We start from the raw sequence: 22,156 nt of genomic DNA on the forward strand, positions 1-22,156 counted from the left end.
TATGAATGATTGGCATGACTACGTGCATAGTCTTGGAGAGGACGCAGAGGTAGTTCTGGACCCTTGGGCCACGATCAACCCTTTCGGATCCTTTATTCCATTTCGAAAGGCCCCAGTGTGCTGAAGAGGAATTTTATTTCAGCCGTGAGCCAGGCTCAAAACCGGTTAAATATCTCCTTGTTGCCGGGATCCCTAGGGTCGCGGCGCTGTACATTCCCAGCCATCTTTACAAAAATGATTCCAGGGAGAGTTTCGGGCAAGACAAACCTTCTCTTCCAGAGAGCTCAGAGTATGCGAAGTGTCCTCTCAGTTGCGGATGTCGTTGATCTAGTGTTTTCCAATGCGGTATCTGCTCATACGCTCTGCAGCTTGATCAGACACCTTCAGGAAACGATTCTCGCCTCCACCCACCGTGGATTGGACAGTTACTATCAGCTCTTCAAAAGTCTAAGAGCTCTTGGGCTAACCGATAAGTACAGAATGGTGCCATCGGCAACTTTGGCGATAAGATCGATATGTGCGCCACTGTATAAGGCTCGCTGGATTCCTCCTATGGCAGGCCTGTCAGCCAATGCTTCTCATGATCTTGACCGTCCTCGCACTTTTGCTTGTATTGCTATGTTTGAGTCAGGACATCTTAATCTCGATCCCTATTTACTAAATGAGGTCTTCCCAATGCCCTCAGTTGACTCGCTGTTTATCAGTGGTTCAATTTTATGTGATCCTTCAGAAGTTCCAGATCAGTTTGAGGTACATCGTGTTGTTGGCAATGTCGGTCGCGCGGGCATAGCCCTCCTAATACCGCCGCAAGCTCCTCAGATTAAGGAGGTTGATATTGGATCATGGAACTTGCTCTCACACGATAAGTTTGACGGGGAGATAATCGATTCCTTTCCGGGTACATCAATGCACCTAGCCTTCTCAGGATATAAGCTACCTCTTCAGACTGGTGCTAATGATATGCAAGATGTCGATGCCTATTTGCTAGAGTCGATCGTCCAAGTCCGGGACAAAGGTAAATGGGTTGCAGATGTTGATATCCTCAAAGCTGTGAAGCCCCGGCGCAACCTCAGCCGCGTGGGGCGGTACCGAAGCAATGACAGATGCGATCACTGTGTATCTCCAACCACGATTGACATACCCATGACCTCTATAGACACATGGGAAGAATTGCTTGAGGGCCCTGAAAGACTAGCCGTTGCACGAGCTCATGGCAATTGATTAAGTAGGCTTGCATTGACATGCGTCGCTGCACCTAAGGGCTACAGTATTTACATCCTCCCATCTTCGTTTTGCTGGAAGTGCGCCTCCTCAGGACTGCGTTGTTATGGTTTTGTGAATGTATCGACGCTTTTTTATGGATAGGAGAACGCGATTGGTCTCAATGGTCTTTCTAGAACGCTGGATTTCCAACTCTGTAGCAAGTGTAAGCTTCTGAAGCTGAAAGCTATGGGATTAAGAGACGTCCAGCAGCGGTATGGATAGGTGGAGAGTTTTTTTCTCCAGGGTCAGGCTATGCTTCTGAGATTTGCAAGGCATTGGCATTTAATGTCCGCAAATGAGGGATTGGTTTCACCCTTTCCCAACAATAAGTGGAAGACAAGTTGAATTTGGTTGAACTTGTCTGGTCTTTGCAATTTTTTAACAAAAGCACAATCCGGGCATCCCAGATGTTCAACTGATGGCACCGTAAAAGGCATCAATGGGTGTACCTCGTAATCGACACTCTCCTTTATATTCCATGTCCGTGACATCCTCCGAAGATATATCCGATCAAGTATTTTCGGGAAACACGTTATCGTGAACCCACACAGTTGGTGTCGTCCAAACTTCCGCATTTACCGTCCACGACTCCCTTGCTCAGACAGGGTCAGTTGAGTAAGGCAAAGCTATGCTTGGCTCTTTTCCTCCGCATTGTGTAGAGGGCGTCAGCCATGGTACGGCACTTTGAGCAACGTAAAGGACATTCTTAAGCTTTTGCAAGAGGAATTAGTGAATTCCCACAGGTCTAAGCTGATGAATCCACAGGTTGGCATTATGACACCTTTTTGTAAGTAACAAGGAGAGTAAGGAGGAGGAGTGCGTTTTTACGACGGCCGATATTCACGGATCACGAGGGAGCTTCATCGAAAAATTTACCCTAGCAGCCTCGACCGCGGTTCGAAAGGCCTAGTTTAAGCTTCCGGATACGATGCAGTGGGCGATCTCACGAGAACACCCCACTGCAAGCTGTCGCTCTGTGCCGTCCGCTCCGAGGTTTGAAACACTTCAAAAAGGCTGGTAAGACTCCCAGCGTGGAGAGCAGCTTCATTGTCTATATGTCATCTACCCGTTAACAACGCCTCATTGGGTCGTTCACATTCGGAGGGATTTCAATCATAAATATTTAATCTACTTTAATTCCCAGACAAGACTCCTAATAAAAGAAGGCAATCACAATGGTAGATTTATCTTTTCAAGTTCCGTTCGTTGCGGTTGACAATAATGCGTGGACAAATGCTAATTTACTCCTTTGAAAAGGCCTCTTCCTCTGCTTCACCTGTCCAGCCAAAGCTGATCCGCCTCCTCTACGATTCTGCCTGCGTCATCCTCACTGCGGACCTGTTCATTTTCTACACGGGTTCCCGCCTCCTGTTTCCGGAGCAAGAGGAAATTCGTAGCAGCGCCGCCCTGCGCTTCTTTCTGCGTTGTGCAGCAAATACGTCTTTCCCGTTTGCGTTGTGCAGTTGGCTCCTCCGAGATTATCATATCCGACACACGCACGTAGGACGAGTGGTAGGATCGTGTTTTGCCCTGTCTCATGCTGCCTCAGTGGCCCTGTATAGCTGGAGCAGGTGGGTAGGTGGGGAGTACCAACTCGCAAACTTTTGGGGTATTGTTGGCTTGCATGGTACTTGGGCGGGCATCGCCTTGTGGGGACTACTCAGCGCGTAGTTGAGTGATAGAAGATATATAGAGGAGTGGCTGCGATTAATCCGCGACGGCCATAGATATAACGAAGCAGCATGTGTTGGGAAGACCGGTCTGGCTGATACGGCAGTGGTGTTCTGCCTGCTTGCGGCAAGGACTGTAGCTTGTATCATATTTCCTCATCCTCCACTTCCTCAATCTGAACGTGTTTGAGCTCTCGCCGAAAGCGTTCCTCCTCTTCTGCCAATGTAGCTGCATCAAGATTCGCCGAGGTAGGCTTTGTCTCTGAATCTGTCCGTTCAGCATTAGCCGCAGGGCCAGAAGCCTGAGTAGTAGAAGTATATCCTTCTTTTTCTAAACGGTCCAATTCTTCCGGTTCTACCAACCGTCCCTGGCCTTTGACAGCCGCTTGCTTCACCCTTACAGCCGCAGGAACAAACTTGCTCACGGCCTCCTGTTGTAGATTTCTGATGACCGGTGCAGATTCGTAGACTGTTCTAGCTTCCACTGGAGGTTTCTCTGGTAGACCGTGTGTCTGGCGCTTTTCTTCGCCCTCGTTATCACGGGCAGGTCCTCGTCGTAGGTATTGGCGTGGGATCGGGGGTGGAGTGTCCCTCGGCATGGGTATATTTCGAACGCTCTCGTCAGTATCGCTACTGTCATCATGTCGTCTCCGCTGATCCCATCCATCTCTTCTTCTTTTCCCCAACACTCCTCGATCGGAATCCCTGTCGCGGTGCCTCGACTCGCCACCCCCGAATTTGGGTGCGCGGTCTCCGAGGGCCTCTCTTGCCTTCTTAACCGCCTTAAGGTCTCTTTCTAGGCCCTCAAGTATCTGCTTGTCCCGTGGCCTCAGTGGCTGCCCCGACTCCTCGATCGCCTTCAGCTCGTCAATTTGCCGCTGGAGCCGCTCCGGATTCCGACGAGCGAGTTTCTCATTACGACGGGCCTGAAGCTCAGCCTTTCCTTTTTTCAACGCACGTTGTTTCTCCAATCGGCGCTGGGCTTGGGCCGGGTTGACGGTGCGCTCTTTGTCCTTCGCCATGGGTAGAGCCGTCGATTCTAGAATGCAGGAAGGTGTGACTCGGCGGTTAAAACGTGCAGCGGCTTAAAGTTCAGAAGTGTGATAAAAGCGATATTTGGCTGTCAGTTGGTAGCTGCGGGTCTGGAGTACCGAACCGGGGAAAGGCTAAGAAGTCACGTCGAGCTCCACTGACGAGGTGTACGTACAAGCCCGGTTGGATGCTGCCTAGGCGCTCAGCACCCGATTCTGAAATCCTACAGGCTCGATTTTCCGGGGTATCCTCTAAATCCAATGGAGGCCGATGGTATGTTCTGGGAGGCGTTGAAGCCTCACGGGCTGGGCAGCGGTAACAGTGGATCGTCTGCCTTCTCGTTCGTGTTGTATGAAGCGAGCTGAAAGCTGTCTACGTCGAGCAAATATGGGTGATTTTTTTCGTCCTCCAACGATGCAGAGGCAAAGAGGAAGAGATTCGAGGGTTGAAAAAGCCCCGTTGCCGCTTCTCGCCAATTAGAGGCCCCGATGGAGACTCTTTTTTTTTTTTTTTTGGAACCGTGGGTTTCGAACGTCCTCGTCTTCCGGGGATGCACGCGTGATGGGGAGCTTTGACTTGGATTTTGTTTTTCCCTTTTTTTTTTTTTTTTTTTTTTGCTTCTTTTTAATTCACTGAATTCTGTGGTAGGAAAATGGAGTCAGTGTCAGGATCCATGGAAGCGCTAAAATGGAGCAGACCTTTTCCGCATCTTAGCCCCAGGCGGGAGGCGACAGACCGCTTCGACTGATACTGTCGAGCCGGGAGTAGGCTGGCAACGGTTTTACATCAATGGGGGGATGAGAACGGGTGTACTTTGGGCGCAGCAAAGAGGGTTGGGTATGGTTGTTGGCGTCTGTCTCCTGAGAACGTTTTGTAGTTACTTTTTGTCGCTACTCCACAACGGTCAGCAGCACATCCCATTTCTAGAACCTTTCAACGCTCGCTCCGCTTCGCCGCCCGCAGCGTGGTTAGAGGACTCTTTCTGCCTCTCTCTTAGGGTCTCTCTCTCTATCCCACTGAATACACCGTCCTTGCTACTGCTATACCAGCCATTTGTCCCTTGTTCGCCTCTTGCGCATAGTTGCGACGCTGAATCCGCCTCTCCCGTTGCGCCTCCTGGTTGGCTGCAGATAGGAGGCGAGTCTCCAAACACATCCAGATCTGTACACCACGACCATCCTGCAGTCCAGGTATATTCAAGCGTTACGAAACCGTTTGGCGCTATCTCAAACGAACTCATCTGTCCCAAGCCAGCGTGTCCTGCCTCCTTTCCACCATGCTCGGCCGTCAATTCTATCTATCAAGCTCATTCCGCACTCCCGTCGAGCGTCGATTCTAAGAGTATGTCTTTGGTATACAAGTCGGTACCAGATGTCCGCGTCAATGTCCGTTCCTGATGCCCGACTTGGCCTCACATCGTCCGAGTGGCAGATGGTTGTACACCAGCAACAGATTGCGCTGCAGGGCAGCCATAATGGCAGCATGATTTCACGGGGGAGAGGTATGGGGAGGAGCACATCAAGTTCAAGAGCCGCCAGTGCTGCAAGCAGCCAGGGAAGGCTCCTCTTAGATCCGGATAGTCTCCAGGCTTTGTATTATCAGCTCGACCATCTTCTGAGGGACATTCGCCGGAGGATTGAATATGTAGGTCGCCCCGTGTCTCCTTGGTCCGCTGACGCAGCTTCTACATGTTCTATTTTCCCATCTGCCAGTCCCCTGAGGTCTGATATCTTGTTTGGTTGTTCTTTTCTGGCTCTGGAATTCTGCTTTATTTAGTGCATATTACTTCCAGAACTTGGGATGGCACCGAGTCATGTTCTAACTCTGCGCAGCTGAATGAGCAATCCGAACTTTCAATACAAAACACCTATGACCAAGCGGGAAATGTAATTGCGGATGCAGACGTGGAAATAGCACGTGTTCGACAAATCATTGCCTCTATCGACGAGCTGGAGATGGAGTTTGACAAGATCAAACGGATTCGAGATATCGTCAAAGGTTTTCGCGCCCGGGTAGAAACCTTGGATCATCGCTTGGATCAAGCATCGCGCAGGCGGCGTTGATGCTGTAGCCCTCTCCCTTTTTTTTTTTCTTTTGGCTTCCTTTGGCACCTGCAGCGGCGATCTCGTCAACTATACATCTCTAGACGAACACGCAATTAACACCATACGATATGTTTCTGCACGGAGCAATTTACGGAGTTTTGTATGATGACACGAAGGAACGGCTTTCATTCTCTTTGATATTATATGTGAAGAAGACCTCTCTGCTATGAATACGGTTCCACAACCCCATATTCCACGATCTCTAGACGGCTATTTCCCCCCGTTGGACCCATAATACCTAATCCGCTACCCGCCTTAAGCAGCTGTCCAACAGCCATCAATCACTCGCGCCCATTCCTCCGGCTTAGACGAACCCCATTCTCTTCCGCTGAATCTACACTGTGCTTGGGTTCTACAGCATACCATGAGGCTCATGACACACGCTACTCGCATATTTCATATCTTCTGACTTGTAGATATCTGATCTTGCCTCTCTATACTTGCAGCGACCTTATACCCACCCCTCCCCAGACTACTATTTCTCAGATATTTTCTTTTGTGTTTTGTCTGCCACGCGCCAAACGCTTGACTTTCTCTTTTGACACTTTTTGTAATTTTTCCTCTGCTTCTTCTTCTTTCTTTCTTTTTCTTTTTTCTTTTTTTTTTTTTTTTTGGAAGATTGGTTCATGCCTCACGGCAGCAGAATGTGCCTTTGACCCCATATCATTTTTAGTTTACTTTTACCTAACCTCTTTTCAGACAGCAGTTTTTTTTGTGCTATTTAACATTGCAAAAACATTTAATGAAATATTTGATAATGTCTGGTCTAGCTCCCCTTCAGCCTGTGTAGTATATATGGAAATCGGGATACCATCCTGAGATCGAAGCCATAGCAAGATCGAGTAAAGAAAATTCAACTTTGCACAGTTGTACGCAATGCGCATACCGTGACGCAATCCTTTCGAAACGTCAGGTGAATCGGCATCCTTCCACATCTGAAAACAACTCTCATTCGAAATAGTTGTATCACTCGTGCCTCGGACAGCAAGTCTCCCATTTCACATTGTGGCTGTAGAGAGCAAAGCATAAAGAGAGAAATTTGGTAGAGAATTCGGAGTCGCCTGCTAATTTTAAGTCTGAGCGACCGCTTACTCGCCCTATTTGTTGCTCCTGTGCACCACCTAGGAACATACTGTCCCAAGTCGCCTGGACCCAGCGCCAGACTTCAGGCAGAGCACCTAGGCAACGGTCCTCGCCTTCACACCCTTCCCCCTCCCACAAACAGAAAAAAAAGGAAGAAAGGAAAAAGCAAAGAAACGCAAAGGCTCCGAGACGAAGACGGTCGTGGCAAAGTTTCCACCGTGCCTTCAGCCTGCAGCAACTTCTGTTTTGGCTGTATCATCTGCATGTCGTCGGCGATCGACAAGTTTCATGGTTCTCTTCTTAACTTGAGGGTACCGCTTTACAGTTCCGCAAACGCCGCACTTGACAACGAGAACATCCGCCCATGGCTTTGTCCCACCACGACTCTTGTTCTCAATCTCTTTCGAACAAGTCGACCCAGGTACCAGTATAGTATCACATCGTTTGCATAATGTGTGTTTGACGCCTCGGGGTAATTTTTGCTGAGATTTCAACGAAGTGGCTCGAAGCTGGGAGGCATATTGACGAGCCAGATGTGACGGGCGACCGATGATGTTGGCGGGCAAATCTGGCACTGCGGGTTGGTCTAGCGACTCTGGGGCACGAGCGATGGAAAGGCTTTCTATGTTCCCTGCACGTAGCGAGCCGCTTGGATCCCTCTCTGCATGTTGTAGCTTGCTCAGCGAAGCAGGATCGTGAGCAGATTGGAACAAAAGGGAAGCCTTGTACAGATATGATATTCTCGCGAAAAGATGGCCCTGTGCTCCTCCGGCAGAGCCCTTCTGGCCCTTCGCCTTCGCCATCGTTTCCTGGCAACAAACTGCCAGAGAAACTTCTTGATTGATAATCGGGAAACAGCCGCAGATCGAGTTTTAGTCATCAAGCTAGGCAGAAAAGCTTCCATTCTACCCAACAGCCAGCCACAGGATGAAGAAATTCCTTCGCGCCACAGCATTGGCCAATCAGAATTTTACAAACTCCATTCGGAATATACTGTGGCGCGTCAATTACCACGTGCCTGTACCATTCCCGAAGAGGTTAGGTGGCGTCTGGGCGGCTCCGGGGCGCCAGCGAAGCAAGCAGCCAACCTTTGACTCTCCCTCGCTGACAACCTCCCGACTCACCTTTTTGCACCGCGCCGTCTTTGTCTCTTCTCCGTCTTCTTCTAATCAATTCCTCGCTACATTCTATTGTAAAACCGTCCATTATTGACTTCCTCTATCTTTGTTGTAATTTGCAGACGTCTTTTGTATAACTTGTTGCCTGTCTGCTTTCCAACCACCTCAAATACTCCGATTTTTCTTCACGTCAACGCGTGTCCGCACGACCACCTCAAAAAAAATCCATCACCATGTCCCACGAGGAAGATCTGATCGACTACTCCGACGAGGAGCTCCAGACAACCGATGCCGCTGCTGCTGCCGCCACCGCCGCCGCGGCTGCAAATGGCGCCGCTGTGAAAAAAGGTGACTTGACCGTGTCTGGCGCGCGTGCGGACAAGAAGGGTAGCTATGTTGGCGTCCACTCGACTGGTTTCCGTGACTTCCTGCTGAAGCCGGAGCTTCTGCGTGCGATCACCGATTGCGGTTTCGAACATCCTTCGGAGGGTTAGTTAAATCATCTTTTTCACAAAGCTTTCCTCCACTTCCTGCATCTTCAAACGTCCGTCCATCCATCACGAGTGGGGTGATTGTCGAATCAATCAGCCCATCACGAAGCCTTCAGGCGGCACGAGGATATGCCTTCGAAGATAACAAGACTGTTTGCATTGAAGCTGCACCGTTGGCCCCTGTGATTCCCTGTGGGGGATTCTTAAAAGGGCGTGCCGTCGTGGGCTTTCTCCAAATGCAAGTTCACTGTTGATCGCTCATCACGAGGGATATATTCGGTTTCGATATGGAAATCAAGAACTCAGGGTGCAAAATACCTGGTTGTGGGATGGAATCCTCGTGTCGACCTGTACGAAGGAGGCTTTGAGTTGTGTCATGAGTGCTCCCTTGCTCCGGCCATTTACTGCAATTTCCACGCTCCTTTTTTTCGGACCTTTCCCTCCCTATATATTTGTTGATTGTTCCATGAGACCCTTTTACGATGGACGGACGTTTGGGATATTCAGCGTCAAAATTATGCCAAGTTTTAAGCATTGGATCGAACCAAGTCTAACATATCGCTCGCTCCTCATACAGTCCAGCAAGTTTGCATCCCGACCGCCATCCTCAAAGTCGATGTTTTGTGCCAGGCAAAGTCCGGTCTGGGAAAGACAGCAGTCTTCGTTTTGACTACCTTGAACCAGCTTGAGCCTGTTCCTGGCGAGTGCTCGATCCTCGTCATGTGCCATACACGAGAGCTTGCCTACCAGATCAAGAATGAGTATGCTAGATTCAGCAAGTATCTCCCCGATGTCAAGACCGCGGTCTTTTACGGTGGAACCCCAATGCAAAAGGATATCGAAGTTCTCTCCTCCAAGGACACCTACCCCAACATTGTTGTGGGTACACCTGGTCGACTGAACGCTTTGGTCCGCGAAAAGAAGCTTTCCCTTCGAAACATCAAAGCCTTCGTCCTAGATGAGTGCGATAAGATGCTAGACCAGATAGGTGAGCAATTTGTCGAGTTCTCTCGCTTTAAATGTCGCCAAGCCCTCTGACGCTCTGTTTTATCTAGACATGCGACGTGATGTCCAGGAAATTTTCCGCTCCACTCCTGCTGACAAGCAAGTCATGATGTTTAGCGCCACCCTTTCCCAGGAGATTCGGCCCATCTGCAAGAAGTTCATGCGGAACCCTCTGGAGGTTTACGTGGACGATGACACCAAGCTAACCCTCCACGGTTTACAGCAATACTATATCAAACTCAGCGAGGCGGAAAAGAACCGGAAACTCAACGAGTTATTGGATAATCTTGAGTTCAACCAAGTCATCATCTTCGTCAAGAGCACCCTCCGCGCGAACGAGTTGGACAAGCTTCTGCGTGAATGCAACTTCCCTAGCATTGCAGTGCACTCTGGAGTGTCTCAGGAAGAGCGGTAAGTGTTTACGGATCCGATATTTGTTTCTATTTTTTCTTTCCCTTTTTTTTTGTTTTTTTTTTTTGGGGGGGGGGAAGGGAAAGGGAGGGGCCTCGAACTAACTTGAACCCTTCTTAGTATCAAACGTTATAAGGAATTTAAAGAATTCAACAAGCGCATCTGCGTCGCGACCGATGTATTCGGACGTGGTATCGACATCGAGCGTATCAACCTTGCCATCAATTACGATATGCCGGCTGATGCCGATTCATACCTTCATCGTGTGGGTCGTGCTGGCCGTTTTGGTACCAAAGGTCTGTCCATCTCCTTCGTCAGCAGTGAGGACGATATGAAGACCCTTAAGGATATTGAGAAGCGATTCGAAGTGGCTCTGCCGTAAGTAACTCCCGGTCCTTTAGCCGAGCGAATGACTGGAGAAGGTCTAACTCGTGTCTACTCAACAGTGAATATCCCGAAGGAGGAGTTGATGCCAGCACCTACATGGCGTAATCTCCTGGCTTTCGTCAGGGATCGAAGCACTATGGCCGCTTGCAATGGATCGATTTGATGATACTGTAATTCTCCTCACGGTTCTAATCTCGTTTCGAAAGATTTTGTCTCAATAGCTCAAAAGGGTGCTTCAGGTTCTTTTCTCTGTTTAGTTTTTTTTTCTTTCCTTTTGCTTTCTCCTTTTCTTTTTCTTTCTCTTTTTTTTTTTTTTTTCCACAGTGCGCGTTATCTGGTGTTTTAGTTTTACAACTCACTTTTGCCTCCAACGCCCTAGCGAGTTTGCAAATAGGGGATAGGGAATTACTCGGGGATAAAAGCCATTCAATAAATGTTGTTAACTTGCTTTGCGCAATGACTTGGGCGATGTATGGGGCCGTTCTCTCTCTCATCTGGGGGGCTGAATGTATTGTTAGGACAGGCGTGCAAATGGAAGTTTCACTGCTTTGCACTGGAAGATATGGTCTGGCGTATGGGCCATTGATGATCAACTGGCCCTAGAAACAACACCTTCTATCTCCCAGCACTCATACCTGATACTTTGCCTCGTATCTCACCCTCCACGCCTCAATATACCTCTCGTCTCCTGCCTACAAGGTCTGATGCCTTCTGGGAAAAACAAATCCCGGGTAACTTTGAGGCACCCAGGCTTCTCAGCTCAACACAAAAGGGAATCGCTGTGCTCCGTACACGCAAACAAAAGCTGCAAACTAGCGATGCAACTGAAATGCAATGGATATGGATATTAGATCTAAACTTTAGCACCCTGCCGGCTGTAGAACAACCACTCCACGGTGACTCTCTGTGCTGACAACGGCCAAGCAGAGCGCCGCCAAGCCCTCTCCACGCCTCCCTCCATAACTGCGGGCTGTCACATGTCCCCGAGTTTCTCCCAAACGCCATCCGACCCAACCCCAAGTCTCTTCCGCGATCGATCTCTTCTTCTTGGTTTGCCGCTGGCCCATCCATCTGACGTTCGCCCGGCCAGTCACCCGCCAGCAGTCCACTCCACTCTATTCCTTGCTCTCCACGAGCGTCCATAACCACCATCCTTGGCTCCATTTCTCCAATGGCCTCATATTCAGGTAACAGCAGAGATTTCCTGAATCGTACATATCCGATTTAAGCGCGATGCCCTATGTCTATAAAAACCATGTGAACCAGCGCCAAACCCGGGAGGTCGTTCGGAGGGCGGACGGAGATGTCCAGAAGTCCGCTGGTACACTACTCCCTCGCCCGGTTGCCTCACTGGTAACCCTCTTTGCCCACTCTACGTCTCTCTCGCTCCGTGTCGGAACTTTCCTCGGGGGATTCGCTATCGACAGCTTTAGAGCGACGACGCTCACCGGCCTGGAGCTGAGTAGAGCTGTGGTGGAGAGCATCTTGATCCGGGCCGGTCGAGATGTTTTGTCCAGAAGCAGTGACGATTATGGGAGAGCGGAAGCTGAATCCTTGTTGGAGCGGAGCGTCAGTTTTTCTTTCTATCTTTTCTCCCCTTGCTTCATCCATGGGTGATGAGCTCACTTTAAGAAATAGGCTGACTTGGTTGATTATAGTTGGCAACGTTGCATTCAACGATAACCTCCGCTTCCTTCTTCGCGTCCGCGAGTTTCCACCTCTCTGCTACCACACTGTCCTCGGTCTCCCATTTTTCCCAATCTCTCCTGTCCACACTCGATGCGATCCTTGGGTCCTCAGAGTCCTCTCGTGCTATTGCCGCGATCATCACGTTGATTCGACGAGAGTTTCGTAACCCAGAAACAGGTGTCCATGCAGGCAAAGTCGGCGTAGGTGATTTGCTCGTGGGTTGCATTGGCTTTGCTATGCTGCAGCGTTGGGGAAGGCGGAACACCGAGAGAGAGTTCAGGGAGAATGGAAACGAAGAGATAATCTGGGACGTCGTTATCCTCGACAATGGCCTCAGAGCAGATGTTGTGGGAACTCAGCGGACGGAGTATCCGCCCAACGTCGAATCGCTGGATACCCCGCCAACGAGGCCGGCTTCGTTCCTGGCACCTGAAGAAACAGATGCGGACATGACATTTCAAGCGATGGAACGGGAGTCGACTCCGTTAAACCCCCTCGGTCGACTTGTCCCACATGTGTCACTCCCCGCGGACCGCCAACATGCTCTATCCGATGAAGAGATTCGACATTACATCGTAAATCAGCTCCCACGCGGGTCGCATGCTACAATAAAGACCGATAGCGTAATCGCAAGGACCATTACTGTTGATGTATATGATAGTCAGCACAAATATATAGAGATCTCCCCACCTCCGGGAACAGCTCTTGTGAAAGAAAGTTTTCACGAAGATCACGACGCTGAGGGCGTCTCGGCGTATTCGGAAACGCAGCTACCCAAACATACTGTGGTGTTCCAGACGGTATCCAACCAATCTCAGACTGCCGAATTGAGGCCGGAGACTCAGCACCCAGTGGAGGAGGAGATTGCTGGTGGGCATTCCCCACGGCTATCATCCCACAGGAGATCGCCGAAGCGGCCAAAGGTTAGCAGTTGGGTGAGCGACCCAGTGCCTACGGTCGAATTCACGCCCGTTAATGCAAAAATTCGGCAAGCTAGGTCTCGGCGACCTTCATTCAAAAGGACTATTTCAGAATCTTCGTTCAGTGGCTCGGAAACGCCTCGAGCTTCATCACAAAAGAGGTCTGTGGCGAGGACAACCCACAAGCTTATCTCCAATGCGGAAGCAAAGCTTGGAAGTATGAGAAGTACGAAGAAGCGGCCGGCTTTTTCTTCTCCGAGCAGCCGTCAGCCGTCGGACTTTAACAAGGAAAATGCTGCTGCTGGTCCTAAAGGTCTACTTCGCAGCGGAAGATCTAAGCAACCCGCACAACCCGCGGCACAAAGGCCCAAGTTACTGCCTGCCTTGCCTCTTACGTCAGGAAAACACGATGCACTGAAATCAAGACGGTCGGACGAGCACGCTGTCGACTCCCTACCCGATACCGTTCCCACACGAGACTACTTTCCATCACACGAGAAGTGCGTCGAATCATACCTGGCCCGTACTGACGCGTATTCTCTACATGCATATCCGGGATCACCATCATTGCCTGCGGTTGCCAGAAATCATATCTCAAGCACCAGCAGTTTATCGAGAGTAAAATCTGACAGTGATATGCAGAAGTCGTCAAACGAAAACCTTCATTCTTACAGTCCCATAGCCTCCCGGAGAAATTCAAGCAAATCTCTTGCACCAACTATATATTCCTTGGCAGAAGCGGATTCAAAAGCGTCACTCGTCCTTGCCCCGCGATTTGTCAAGAGTGTATATGAAGACCAGGACACGCTCTCTGCCCTCTCTAGGGATGGGAAATTCTTCGGCCTTTTTCCGTACAATCACCTGGTGCGAAATATACAACGCTTTTCCAGGTTTTCGTCGGCGTCGTATGGATCGCATTTCCTCAGAGTTATGGGCATCTCCACTGGGCCACAGGATTGGCAAAATGGTGAGGTGGATCATCATGAGCATAGCTCGTTCTCCAACCATACAGGAATGCCTCCTTCAACGATCCTTCTCTCGTCCTTTGTGGATCCAGCTGGTGGCTCAAATGCTTCTGGGCAAACACAAGAAGGGTTCCCCTTGGTACATTATCTCACACTAGACCACGACTCAAAAGCCGTTGTCTTGACACTGAGAGGTACCTGGGGATTTGAAGATATTCTCACCGACATGACATGCGACTACGACGACCTACACTGGATGGGTAAAACCTGGCAGGTTCACAAGGGAATGCTTGCGTCCGCAATGCGTCTCCTTGAGGGCGGTGGCGCCCGTGTGATGGCTACCATAAAAGCAGCTTTGGAGGAGTTTACTGATTATGGTGTTGTATTCTGTGGCCATTCGTTGGGTGGTGGTGTTGCCGCACTTCTCGCGATATTAATCTCGAGGCCGAATGACACGGATATGTGTGGTCCATCGTTCGTGACCGCCTCTACGCACTCTAGCGGCACAGAGGGTAACATCCAACGTCAACCAGGACAATTCAGATTGCCGGCAGGGCGACCAATCCACGTATATGCCTATGGTCCACCCGCGGTGATGAGTTCGTCTCTGCGACTCGCCACAAGACGCTTGATTACCACAACCGTCAATGGGCAAGACGTTGTCCCATCATTATCCCTGGGTGTTCTCCACGACTTCCACGCTGTCTCGCTATCATTCAAAAGCGACGTCGCGGACGCCAAGTCATACGTGAAATCCCGCGTCTGGGACAGCATCAGCCGCAGCATCGCCAACAAGTTCTACATCCACCAACCACCCCTCCTTATTCACGCTGGTAACGGTGTCGGCGAGGACTCTTGGGCTTGGAACACACTCAAGTCACTCCGCAGCCAGCTGACGGCTGCGAAGCTGATGCCTCCAGGCGAGGTCTTTGTGGTAGATACCATGCGCGTTCTGCAGCGCGACGCTTTTACATTGGATACGTCCAGCGGCGATGGATATCCGCGGCTGGGCAGGCCAGCTACCAGGGTGCAATTGAGATTTATTCGAGACGTGGAAGCACGGTTTGGGGAGATCAGGTTTGGATCAGGGATGCTGGGCGATCATAGTCCTGGACGGTATGAGGCGAGCTTGGCGGCTCTGGCGAGGGGAGTTTTAGATAATTGAATTTTCTGTTTTTCTCTTCCGGGAATGGATACCCTCCGGAGTTGGTTGATTTCCCATTTTGTTTTAGACTTTACTGACGAGTTTATGAGGGGACTTATATACACCATTCCTTTGATACAATTGCACTTATAGAGCTGTCATGACGCGGTGGACAACTGAACTATATATGTGTTAAAATTCTCATCAGAGACCTCCAACAGCATTATCAATTGGCGTGAAACTCTAGGGAAAAAAAAGATTAGAGCTTCTCCAGCACAAGCAAATGACAAAATTCAAATTAATCTATTATACTATTCAAGATACAAGAAATCTACAGGGCGACGAGGGTGGAAAACAGTGCACTCCTATTGGGTATAGCAATCATTAGAATTTCTCGGCAAGATGTCTTCTCTCGCCGTAGTTTCACAGGACACAGATGACCCGGACCCCTTAAGTAAGCCGAGGCAACCCCCGTCTTGTCCAGAGACCAGACATAGGAAGGAATGCCCATGATACCCTACAAGATTGCTTGGTTATGCCATATGAGGGCCATCCATAGATTTGTGTTGAGAAATTTATTCAGCACGCCACTCCTTTCTCAGTGTTTCTGTGCAAGACCTATGGGGGGATACTTCAGCTCCGATTGTCGCAGGATGCATCAAACGCGGCGAGATCTCCAAGGTATGAAAAAGAAACCCATTCCATGATATCACCTAGAAGCATCTAACTAGTTTTTTTATTCTACAGACTCAAAGCATGATCTGGAGGCTCTCCATCGATACACCTCATGTCGATGGCTCTGGAATGAGCACCAGCAACTTGCATGCCGCTATGTGAAATTTGATATGTCAAGGCTTTTGGAACTTGCTGCTTCTCTCATCGGATCGAAATACTGTGTTGAAGCTGTTAAGGTTTCAGAGGGCCAGTATAACAAAGTTTTCCTGCTTACCATGAACGATGGACGTGAGGTGATTGCCAAACTGCCGAATCCCAATGCGGGCAGACCATGCTTCACTACGGCCAGTGAGGTTGCGACCATGGACTTTGTAGAAGCTCCCTTTTCTTCTCCTTTAACTTCTTTCCTCAACAGGTAATATTGACTAACTTTACTAGTTGAGAAACATCCTCCATCTTCCAGTTCCGAAGGTCTACGGATGGAGCTCTAAAGCGTCAGAGAACCCTGTTGGAGCAGAGTATATCATCATGGAAAAACAAGCTGGTGTGATGCTGAGCGATGTGTGGGAAAGCATGAAAGGAAAGTAGAAAGCCCATATTGTGCTACAAGTTGTTGATTTTGAGAAAACCCTTGCTGCAACACAATTCACAAAGCTTGGAGCTTTGTACTACAAGGATGACCTCCCTGCTATGCTCGATACCTCATCACCGTTATATGTCGACAGGGATGGGAAGGAGGTACACAGTGCGAAGTTTGGCATTGGACCCACCAACCATCGTTCATTTTTCGATTTTGGGAGGGGGGAACTGAACATCGATCATGGACCATGTAAGAGTCCCCTTAACCCTTTTAGCAAATTTATTCGTATGCTTAATAGTGTGGAGCACTTCCCAGGGTCTACACCTGCGGAGTTCATGATTGCCATTGCGCATCGAGAAATTCTCTGCGCAAGGGCGCGACTCAGATACCCATTGATGCCGGAAGGCCTTTTCTATGGACCCAGACAATACCAGCCCAGCTCTTCGAAGAAACTGTCCGCATTGCACAACTATCTCAAAGTGGCACCCTATGTTCTGCCCGATAACAGAGCAACCTTAACATCGGTTTTGTGGCACGGTGATTTGCACTTGCAAAATATTTTTGTCGATCCTGGAGAGCCAACCCGTATACTGGGCATAGTCGACTGGCAATGTGTCAGCATTTGTCCACTTTTCACGCAAGTCACATGCCCTGGTTTCCTGGATTACAATGGCCCGGCTCCTGAAGGACTTCAGCAAATCCATCTCCCTGGGAACTTTGACTCCATGACCCCAGACAAACAACAGAAAGCAAAAGCATTGCATCAAGCACAGACACTACACAATCTTTATTTGGCTAGATCCCATCAGGTCAATGTCGAAGCGTTCCAGGCCATGCAGGGCCAAGACACGCTCCGTCACCAAGTTAGTGTTATTCCGGGTTTGACGCTAATGGACTACGAACCATGCCTTAGTAGCTTACTGAGGGATGTGGAAAAAGGGTGGCCAGAGATTGTTGGAGTCAGGACAGATGGCTTGCCATTGGTTCCATGCCCCTTGCAGTTCTCGGCCGCTGAGATTCAGGAACAGGAACGGGACGAAGAGCTGTGGGCCCAGGGCGTGGGGCTCATGAACGACTTTATTAGTGACACAGGATGTTTCAAACACTGGGATGGCAAGGTCAGCAATGCGGATTATGAATCATCGAAGAGGCAGCTGGCGGAGGGGATACAACGATTCTTGAGCCGTGAGGCGAGGAATGAGGAGGAGCGCAAGGCGTGGCTCAAAGCCCTCCCATTTTTGGATCAAGAAGAGACTGGGTGAATGGGCTATTTGTGTATCTTCTTAAAGACTTTCTTTCTGGGTTGGATTGGGTTTGGTTGCATAAATAACACGTGCCCAGATGCCTTGGCACATGATAAACTTCCCAGCCAACTTCATTTTCCAACTCCTCGCCTTTTCGTGCCCGGCGATTATATATGAATGTAAGATTCCACCATCCACCTCATGAAGATTCAGTTAAACCGATTAAGTCTTAAAACAGGCAGGATTTTCATGGCTGATTCCGCACTGGTCCATCACCTTTACGAAAAGGGAACTCAGACCAGACGAACGATGTCTCCATCTCGTCGGCAACAAAGCTTCAACCACAGGTACAGCATCAAAAGCCTGGTCACCATCTTCTCAACTCACCGTCCCAATGCTTCAGCAACAGTACCCCAGGCTCTTGAGCCGGCAGATGAGTGTGTATTTCACACTTTGCGCAAGCATGTCGCTCTTTTTCTCTTTCCTCTGGCTGAGAAGACGTGAAACTGGAGCGTCAACCGCGACTCACTACCAATCCAAGTCGAAGTCAGAAGAGACCCCCTTCGACAATGACGAAACATTTCGCATTGATATCGCACGCTACAGTGAAAAGAAAATGGAGCCGTGGCCAGGAGCCTCGAAATCGTTCGCTACATGCTGTTGCAAGCAGGGCTCATTCACAGTGGCATATATCAGTTTCCTTTGAAGGCTCACTATACTCGGACGGGGTGAACCGTGCTAGGGTGGAAAAACGCCGACAGGACCTTGAGGATCTTTGTCGATGCCTTGATTTTGGCCGTCTGCGGCTCTTGGACGACACAGTGACACAGGTGTTTATTCGTCGCGAGAATGATGCTACTCTCCCTTCTCATGAGTATAATATCGCCGTCACTGACCGCCGCCCTCTTCCATTGAAAAGATCACTACGTTCTGACAGCGAATATACCCCTGTTTTCACTCGGTTGTGGTTCTGTATCCGAGAAGATCCCTTTCACGTGCGCTTCCCGCTATACCGTAGCGCTATTGATATACCTACCATAGATCTGTTAGAGATCCGCAGGACCTGCGAGCTGAGTCCTGGGGTGCACAAGGTCCACCTCGAGGGCGACAAACTGGAGTTATTGTACGTGTATAAGGAAGTTGACAGCCGACTATACATACCAAGAGACAGTCAAGTTTTGGAGCAGGAGCTGCAGAACTTGCAATTGTTTCATGGTGAAGAAGGAATTGTGCAGATCATCGCTGCTGTGATCTCCAAAAACCCATACCAGACAACACCTGGAACAGATTCCAGCAACCAAACTGTTCTACAGGGCATCCTTCTTGAGTACCATCCCAAGGGAACATTGTTCGATGCACTGCAAGGCACATCACCCAAGCCATGGGTAAAATGGGCACTACAGATTGCCCATGGACTTGCTTGCCTTCATCAGAGTGCAGTAACACATGGGTCTAAAACCGTCAAATGTTGTCATTAGCGCAGACGGCAATGCTGTGTTGATCGATATCAGTGGAATTGGAGGCACAACGCGAGAATGGCTGGCGCCTGAGATGCATGATGTAACAGACCCACTCTCTGAGAGTCTGAAAGCACGGATACAGAATGATATTTGGGCATTTGGGCAAATGTTATCGGCAATGGCCAAAAATTCATGCAACAGTGAGGAAGAGAAGCTACTCCGGCGTGTTGCAGTAGGTGCCATGGCGAATCCTTCCTCGCGCAGTTCTCTTCACGATATACTTTCCCAACTCAGCTCTAAATAGCCTTATTTAGAACTCAGTCCAATCAATATCATCAGGATCAAAGCCGCGATCGGTACGATCATCTGTTTTAAATTAGCACATGTGTGAAGGGTGAGACTCACTTGGGCCCTCGCGCCGGATCCCTGGTTTCCTATCACACCCAGGAAGATAACAAAGGCCCCCTGTAGTCTTTGAATCTTCTGAACCACCGTCACATACCTCTGTCGATTTCTTCGCGTCTTCGCAGGGCGTCAAGAGGGTCTTCACATAATGCCCGCAGGAGTGGACTCGGGTTAGGAACGTGCACATGTTGTGTATTGGGGGAATTGATCTACAATATAACAGTACTCATTAGCATTCACTGTAGCTTCTACGCGAGAATGTTCCTGTTCTGAGAGAAAATTACTATTGATTGTAGTGATTTTTGATATCCAGTGTTTCAATCAACTACAGTGAACGAACCCCACCATTTAGCATGCCTTGGACTTAAGAGCCGCACCAAGACAGCTTTGATCCCGCATCAGCCTAGGCTCTGTCCTATCAGCAGGCCAGTTGATTGCGATACACGAAGAGCAACAGGGATGCTGCTGCGGGGTTACATAATGGATGATTATTGGCCTATGATATCGCTGAAGTTTTAAGAATACAAGCCAGTATTTTGGGATATGGGAACAGTCTGCTGCTGGACGTACAGGATTGGCGGAGACAGGAAAACAGGTGTGGAGTCCGCCCCAAGCTGGATAATGACACCAACCATTGATCCTCCAGCTACTTCTTGATCCTAATCATTGTTGCATTTGACCTCTTAAGACGTCTCCTTGATTGGTTATCAAAAGAATCAAATTTCAACCTGATATTCTAACATGACGTGGTTCAAATACAACTTGGGTCCCCGTCCAGCGAGGGTTCAGAGAGGAAGAAACGGGAGAAATGGTCACGACAGATATTAGGAAAGAATCTGAGGTGAGCTCATGGGCATCAGCTCCACCTCTAGTGTATTGTAATGCTCCTGCCACCCCCATTTTGCCCTTTTCAAAGCCTCCTTCTTCGTGTTGTCAGTGTCCACCCTTCCTCTTTCATCAGCCAAAGTAATCAGGTTGCCCAACCAGATATGTATATTGTAGTCTGTAGCAGGGGACAACATCAAACAGAGCTGCCATGAAACCATAAATCATTTCGATAACCACCTTCAGAAATTCCACCGTCATATCTGCCACAGCAGCCAAGTACCACCGTAAATCCCTCCACAGACGGCTTGGAAGGTCGTAGGGTTTTGGCAGGAGATGCTGTCGTGTCATCCGCTTTTGAAGCAGGATACTCATGTACAACTCCATGACCTCCGAGAGCGAGCGCAGCAGCTTCAGACCCGGAGCGTCATCAGCACGGAGACATATCTCCTTTCCAATTTTCTCCACTTGCAAATGAAGGGCGTCGTAGAGTAGCGCAGGCCGCCGTGAAGCCTTATCAGACTCCCATTGGCCTATGAATCCCATGCCGAGATCCAGGGGAGACGCCTGAAGGAGTCTCTGCAGGGCAGAGTAGTCCCGGGGGTTGGCTGTTGCAACACATTCACAGAACGTGGTGATTAGTGCTGGAATCTCAGCACCCTCTGGGATCCCCCTCTTTTTGGAATTCGTCCCACGAGTCACAAGGACCGAGGAGGTAGATAAGAATCGCTCCCAGCGCCTTAAGGTCCGCCTGCTGTGCCGGCCAGATGGCTGACGGCTCATCGATTCTTCTGGCACACTGAAAGTCAGTGATGAAAAGTTGATGGCTCTGCCAGCTTTCCCTCCCCACCATAGCTAGCGCTTCCGGGGTGAGATTTCCGTGCGAGATTGACCGGGAATGGATCCACTCTAGTCGCGAGAGCAACTGCTCCCCCAGGGACAGGATCAAATCCAGCCCAAGCCGGCGACCAGCCTGCTTGTAGATTGCCCCAAGCGTAGGCCTGTAGACGTCGGTGACAATAACAGTATGTGCAGGCACCGTCTCCGACCAAAGCAGCTAGGGGACTCCCGGCACGCCTGCAAGGTCGCAAAGGATTCGTGCTTCGGCTGAAAGGCTTGTTACACATGCTGGTGTGCTCCCAATTTTCAAAAAAGCCGCTCTCTCTGTAGTCATGCTCCGGCCTGGCTCTATTAACTTCTGAACCACCGAGGGGAGATGGTCACTTACCTAGATAAACTTCTGCTAAGCCAGTCATTGGCATGCGCACTTCGTAGTCACCATAAATATTGCTGAAAGCCATTGAATAAGAGCTTTGGAAGGTGGAGAGGGACTAGCAGAGAGAGCAAATGTAAGAAGAGCACAATCCACTAGACAAATCAAGATTACGGATTTCAACAGGATGTGGTCAGTGGTGGTTGCGGCAAGGTGAAAAGTTGCCTCAGGGGAATATTCAGTTTATGGCTTCAAGAGAACTAATGCGGCCTGCCGAATGTTGAAATGGGTTCAAGTGGAGTTGCCTTGGGGAATTCGAAATATATGGCTGCGTGTGAAGAAAGGTGGCTCTCCGTAGGGCGGCAAGAGTTGGACCAAGAGTGATCACATGAGGTCACGTGCGCGCTAATCCTTAAACGGGGTTAGGGTGCGCGAACAAGGTGCTACGCGCCCTCGGTCGATGATCCATCC

The 22,156-nt window shown here is 49.6% G+C and overlaps 10 protein-coding genes across 11 annotated transcripts; 7 read left to right on the forward strand and 3 right to left on the reverse strand.

The window, feature by feature from the left end:
- Positions 1–234: 234 nt before the first annotated feature.
- On the forward strand, positions 235–1,414 carry D8B26_007128 (uncharacterized protein; the record flags this gene model as incomplete). The annotated part of the gene is made up of 2 exons (XM_066125433.1): positions 235–898; positions 968–1,414. The coding sequence occupies 2 exons, from the start codon at positions 235–237 to the stop codon at positions 1,219–1,221; spliced, it is 918 nt and encodes a 305-aa protein (XP_065981515.1). The 3' UTR covers positions 1,222–1,414.
- A 1,665-nt stretch (positions 1,415–3,079) lies between these two features.
- On the reverse strand, positions 3,080–3,955 carry D8B26_007129 (uncharacterized protein; the record flags this gene model as incomplete). The annotated part of the gene is made up of 1 exon (XM_003071977.2): positions 3,080–3,955. One exon carries the CDS (start codon positions 3,953–3,955, stop codon positions 3,080–3,082), a length of 876 nt encoding a protein of 291 aa, XP_003072023.1.
- A 1,381-nt stretch (positions 3,956–5,336) lies between these two features.
- Positions 5,337–6,028, forward strand: D8B26_007130 (uncharacterized protein; the record flags this gene model as incomplete). Its single annotated transcript, XM_003071978.1, has 2 exons — positions 5,337–5,609; positions 5,798–6,028. The coding sequence occupies 2 exons, from the start codon at positions 5,337–5,339 to the stop codon at positions 6,026–6,028; spliced, it is 504 nt and encodes a 167-aa protein (XP_003072024.1).
- Positions 6,029–6,829: 801 nt separating this feature from the next.
- On the reverse strand, positions 6,830–7,980 carry D8B26_007131 (uncharacterized protein). The gene has a single exon (XM_066125434.1). It carries the CDS (start codon positions 7,954–7,956, stop codon positions 7,378–7,380), a length of 579 nt encoding a protein of 192 aa, XP_065981516.1. The 5' UTR covers positions 7,957–7,980; the 3' UTR covers positions 6,830–7,377.
- A 294-nt stretch (positions 7,981–8,274) lies between these two features.
- SUB2_2 (Suppressor of the cold-sensitive snRNP biogenesis mutant brr1-1) lies at positions 8,275–11,141 on the forward strand. Its single transcript, XM_003071979.2, has 5 exons — positions 8,275–8,760; positions 9,340–9,750; positions 9,818–10,178; positions 10,299–10,556; positions 10,625–11,141. Exons 1-5 carry the CDS (start codon positions 8,505–8,507, stop codon positions 10,668–10,670), a joined length of 1,332 nt encoding a protein of 443 aa, XP_003072025.2. The 5' UTR covers positions 8,275–8,504; the 3' UTR covers positions 10,671–11,141.
- Positions 11,142–11,655: 514 nt separating this feature from the next.
- On the forward strand, positions 11,656–15,572 carry D8B26_007133 (uncharacterized protein). 2 transcript variants are annotated; one of them, XM_066125435.1, is made up of 2 exons: positions 11,656–12,134; positions 12,204–15,572. In XM_066125435.1, the coding sequence occupies exon 2, from the start codon at positions 12,491–12,493 to the stop codon at positions 15,302–15,304; it is 2,814 nt and encodes a 937-aa protein (XP_065981517.1). In that variant the 5' UTR covers positions 11,656–12,134; positions 12,204–12,490; the 3' UTR covers positions 15,305–15,572. The 2 variants fall into 2 exon arrangements, with proteins under 2 accessions (XP_065981517.1, XP_003072026.2); XM_003071980.2 differs by having other exon boundaries at positions 12,224–15,572.
- A 364-nt stretch (positions 15,573–15,936) lies between these two features.
- D8B26_007134 (uncharacterized protein) lies at positions 15,937–16,546 on the forward strand (the record flags this gene model as incomplete). The annotated part of the gene is made up of 3 exons (XM_003071981.2): positions 15,937–15,964; positions 16,031–16,329; positions 16,397–16,546. 3 exons carry the CDS (start codon positions 15,937–15,939, stop codon positions 16,544–16,546), a joined length of 477 nt encoding a protein of 158 aa, XP_003072027.2.
- Positions 16,487–17,925, forward strand: D8B26_007135 (uncharacterized protein). Its single transcript, XM_066125436.1, has 2 exons — positions 16,487–16,787; positions 16,854–17,925. The coding sequence occupies exons 1-2, from the start codon at positions 16,649–16,651 to the stop codon at positions 17,798–17,800; spliced, it is 1,086 nt and encodes a 361-aa protein (XP_065981518.1). The 5' UTR covers positions 16,487–16,648; the 3' UTR covers positions 17,801–17,925.
- A 426-nt stretch (positions 17,926–18,351) lies between these two features.
- On the forward strand, positions 18,352–19,547 carry D8B26_007136 (uncharacterized protein; the record flags this gene model as incomplete). The annotated part of the gene is made up of 1 exon (XM_003071982.2): positions 18,352–19,547. The coding sequence occupies one exon, from the start codon at positions 18,352–18,354 to the stop codon at positions 19,258–19,260; it is 909 nt and encodes a 302-aa protein (XP_003072028.2). The 3' UTR covers positions 19,261–19,547.
- Positions 19,548–20,376: 829 nt separating this feature from the next.
- On the reverse strand, positions 20,377–21,985 carry D8B26_007137 (uncharacterized protein). Its single transcript, XM_003071983.2, has 2 exons — positions 21,701–21,985; positions 20,377–21,654 (listed from the first exon to the last, which is right to left on the reverse strand). The coding sequence occupies exon 2, from the start codon at positions 21,253–21,255 to the stop codon at positions 20,605–20,607; it is 651 nt and encodes a 216-aa protein (XP_003072029.2). The 5' UTR covers positions 21,256–21,654; positions 21,701–21,985; the 3' UTR covers positions 20,377–20,604.
- Positions 21,986–22,156: the final 171 nt, after the last annotated feature.

This window comes from Coccidioides posadasii, chromosome 4, assembly GCF_018416015.2.
Source record: "Coccidioides posadasii str. Silveira chromosome 4, complete sequence".
NCBI lineage: Eukaryota > Fungi > Ascomycota > Eurotiomycetes > Onygenales > Onygenaceae > Coccidioides > Coccidioides posadasii.

What these genes read in the sequence shown, in the direction of transcription:
- D8B26_007133 (XM_003071980.2), top strand. Translation starts at nt 11,799, where the DNA reads ATGCCCTATGTCTATAAAAACCATGTGAACCAGCGCCAAACCCGGGAG. An exon ending in AATCCTTGTTGGAGCGGAGC is followed by an intron (nt 12,135 to 12,223) that starts GTCAGTTTTTCT and finishes GGTTGATTATAG; the next exon opens with TTGGCAACGTTGCATTCAAC.
- D8B26_007137 (XM_003071983.2), bottom strand. Translation starts at nt 21,255, where the DNA reads ATGAGCCGTCAGCCATCTGGCCGGCACAGCAGGCGGACCTTAAGGCGC.
- D8B26_007135 (XM_066125436.1), top strand. Translation starts at nt 16,649, where the DNA reads ATGCTCGATACCTCATCACCGTTATATGTCGACAGGGATGGGAAGGAG. An exon ending in GAACATCGATCATGGACCAT is followed by an intron (nt 16,788 to 16,853) that starts GTAAGAGTCCCC and finishes AGCACTTCCCAG; the next exon opens with GGTCTACACCTGCGGAGTTC.
- D8B26_007131 (XM_066125434.1), bottom strand. Translation starts at nt 7,956, where the DNA reads ATGGCGAAGGCGAAGGGCCAGAAGGGCTCTGCCGGAGGAGCACAGGGC.
- SUB2_2 (XM_003071979.2), top strand. Translation starts at nt 8,505, where the DNA reads ATGTCCCACGAGGAAGATCTGATCGACTACTCCGACGAGGAGCTCCAG. An exon ending in TTTCGAACATCCTTCGGAGG is followed by an intron (nt 8,761 to 9,339) that starts GTTAGTTAAATC and finishes CTCCTCATACAG; the next exon opens with TCCAGCAAGTTTGCATCCCG. An exon ending in TAAGATGCTAGACCAGATAG is followed by an intron (nt 9,751 to 9,817) that starts GTGAGCAATTTG and finishes TGTTTTATCTAG; the next exon opens with ACATGCGACGTGATGTCCAG.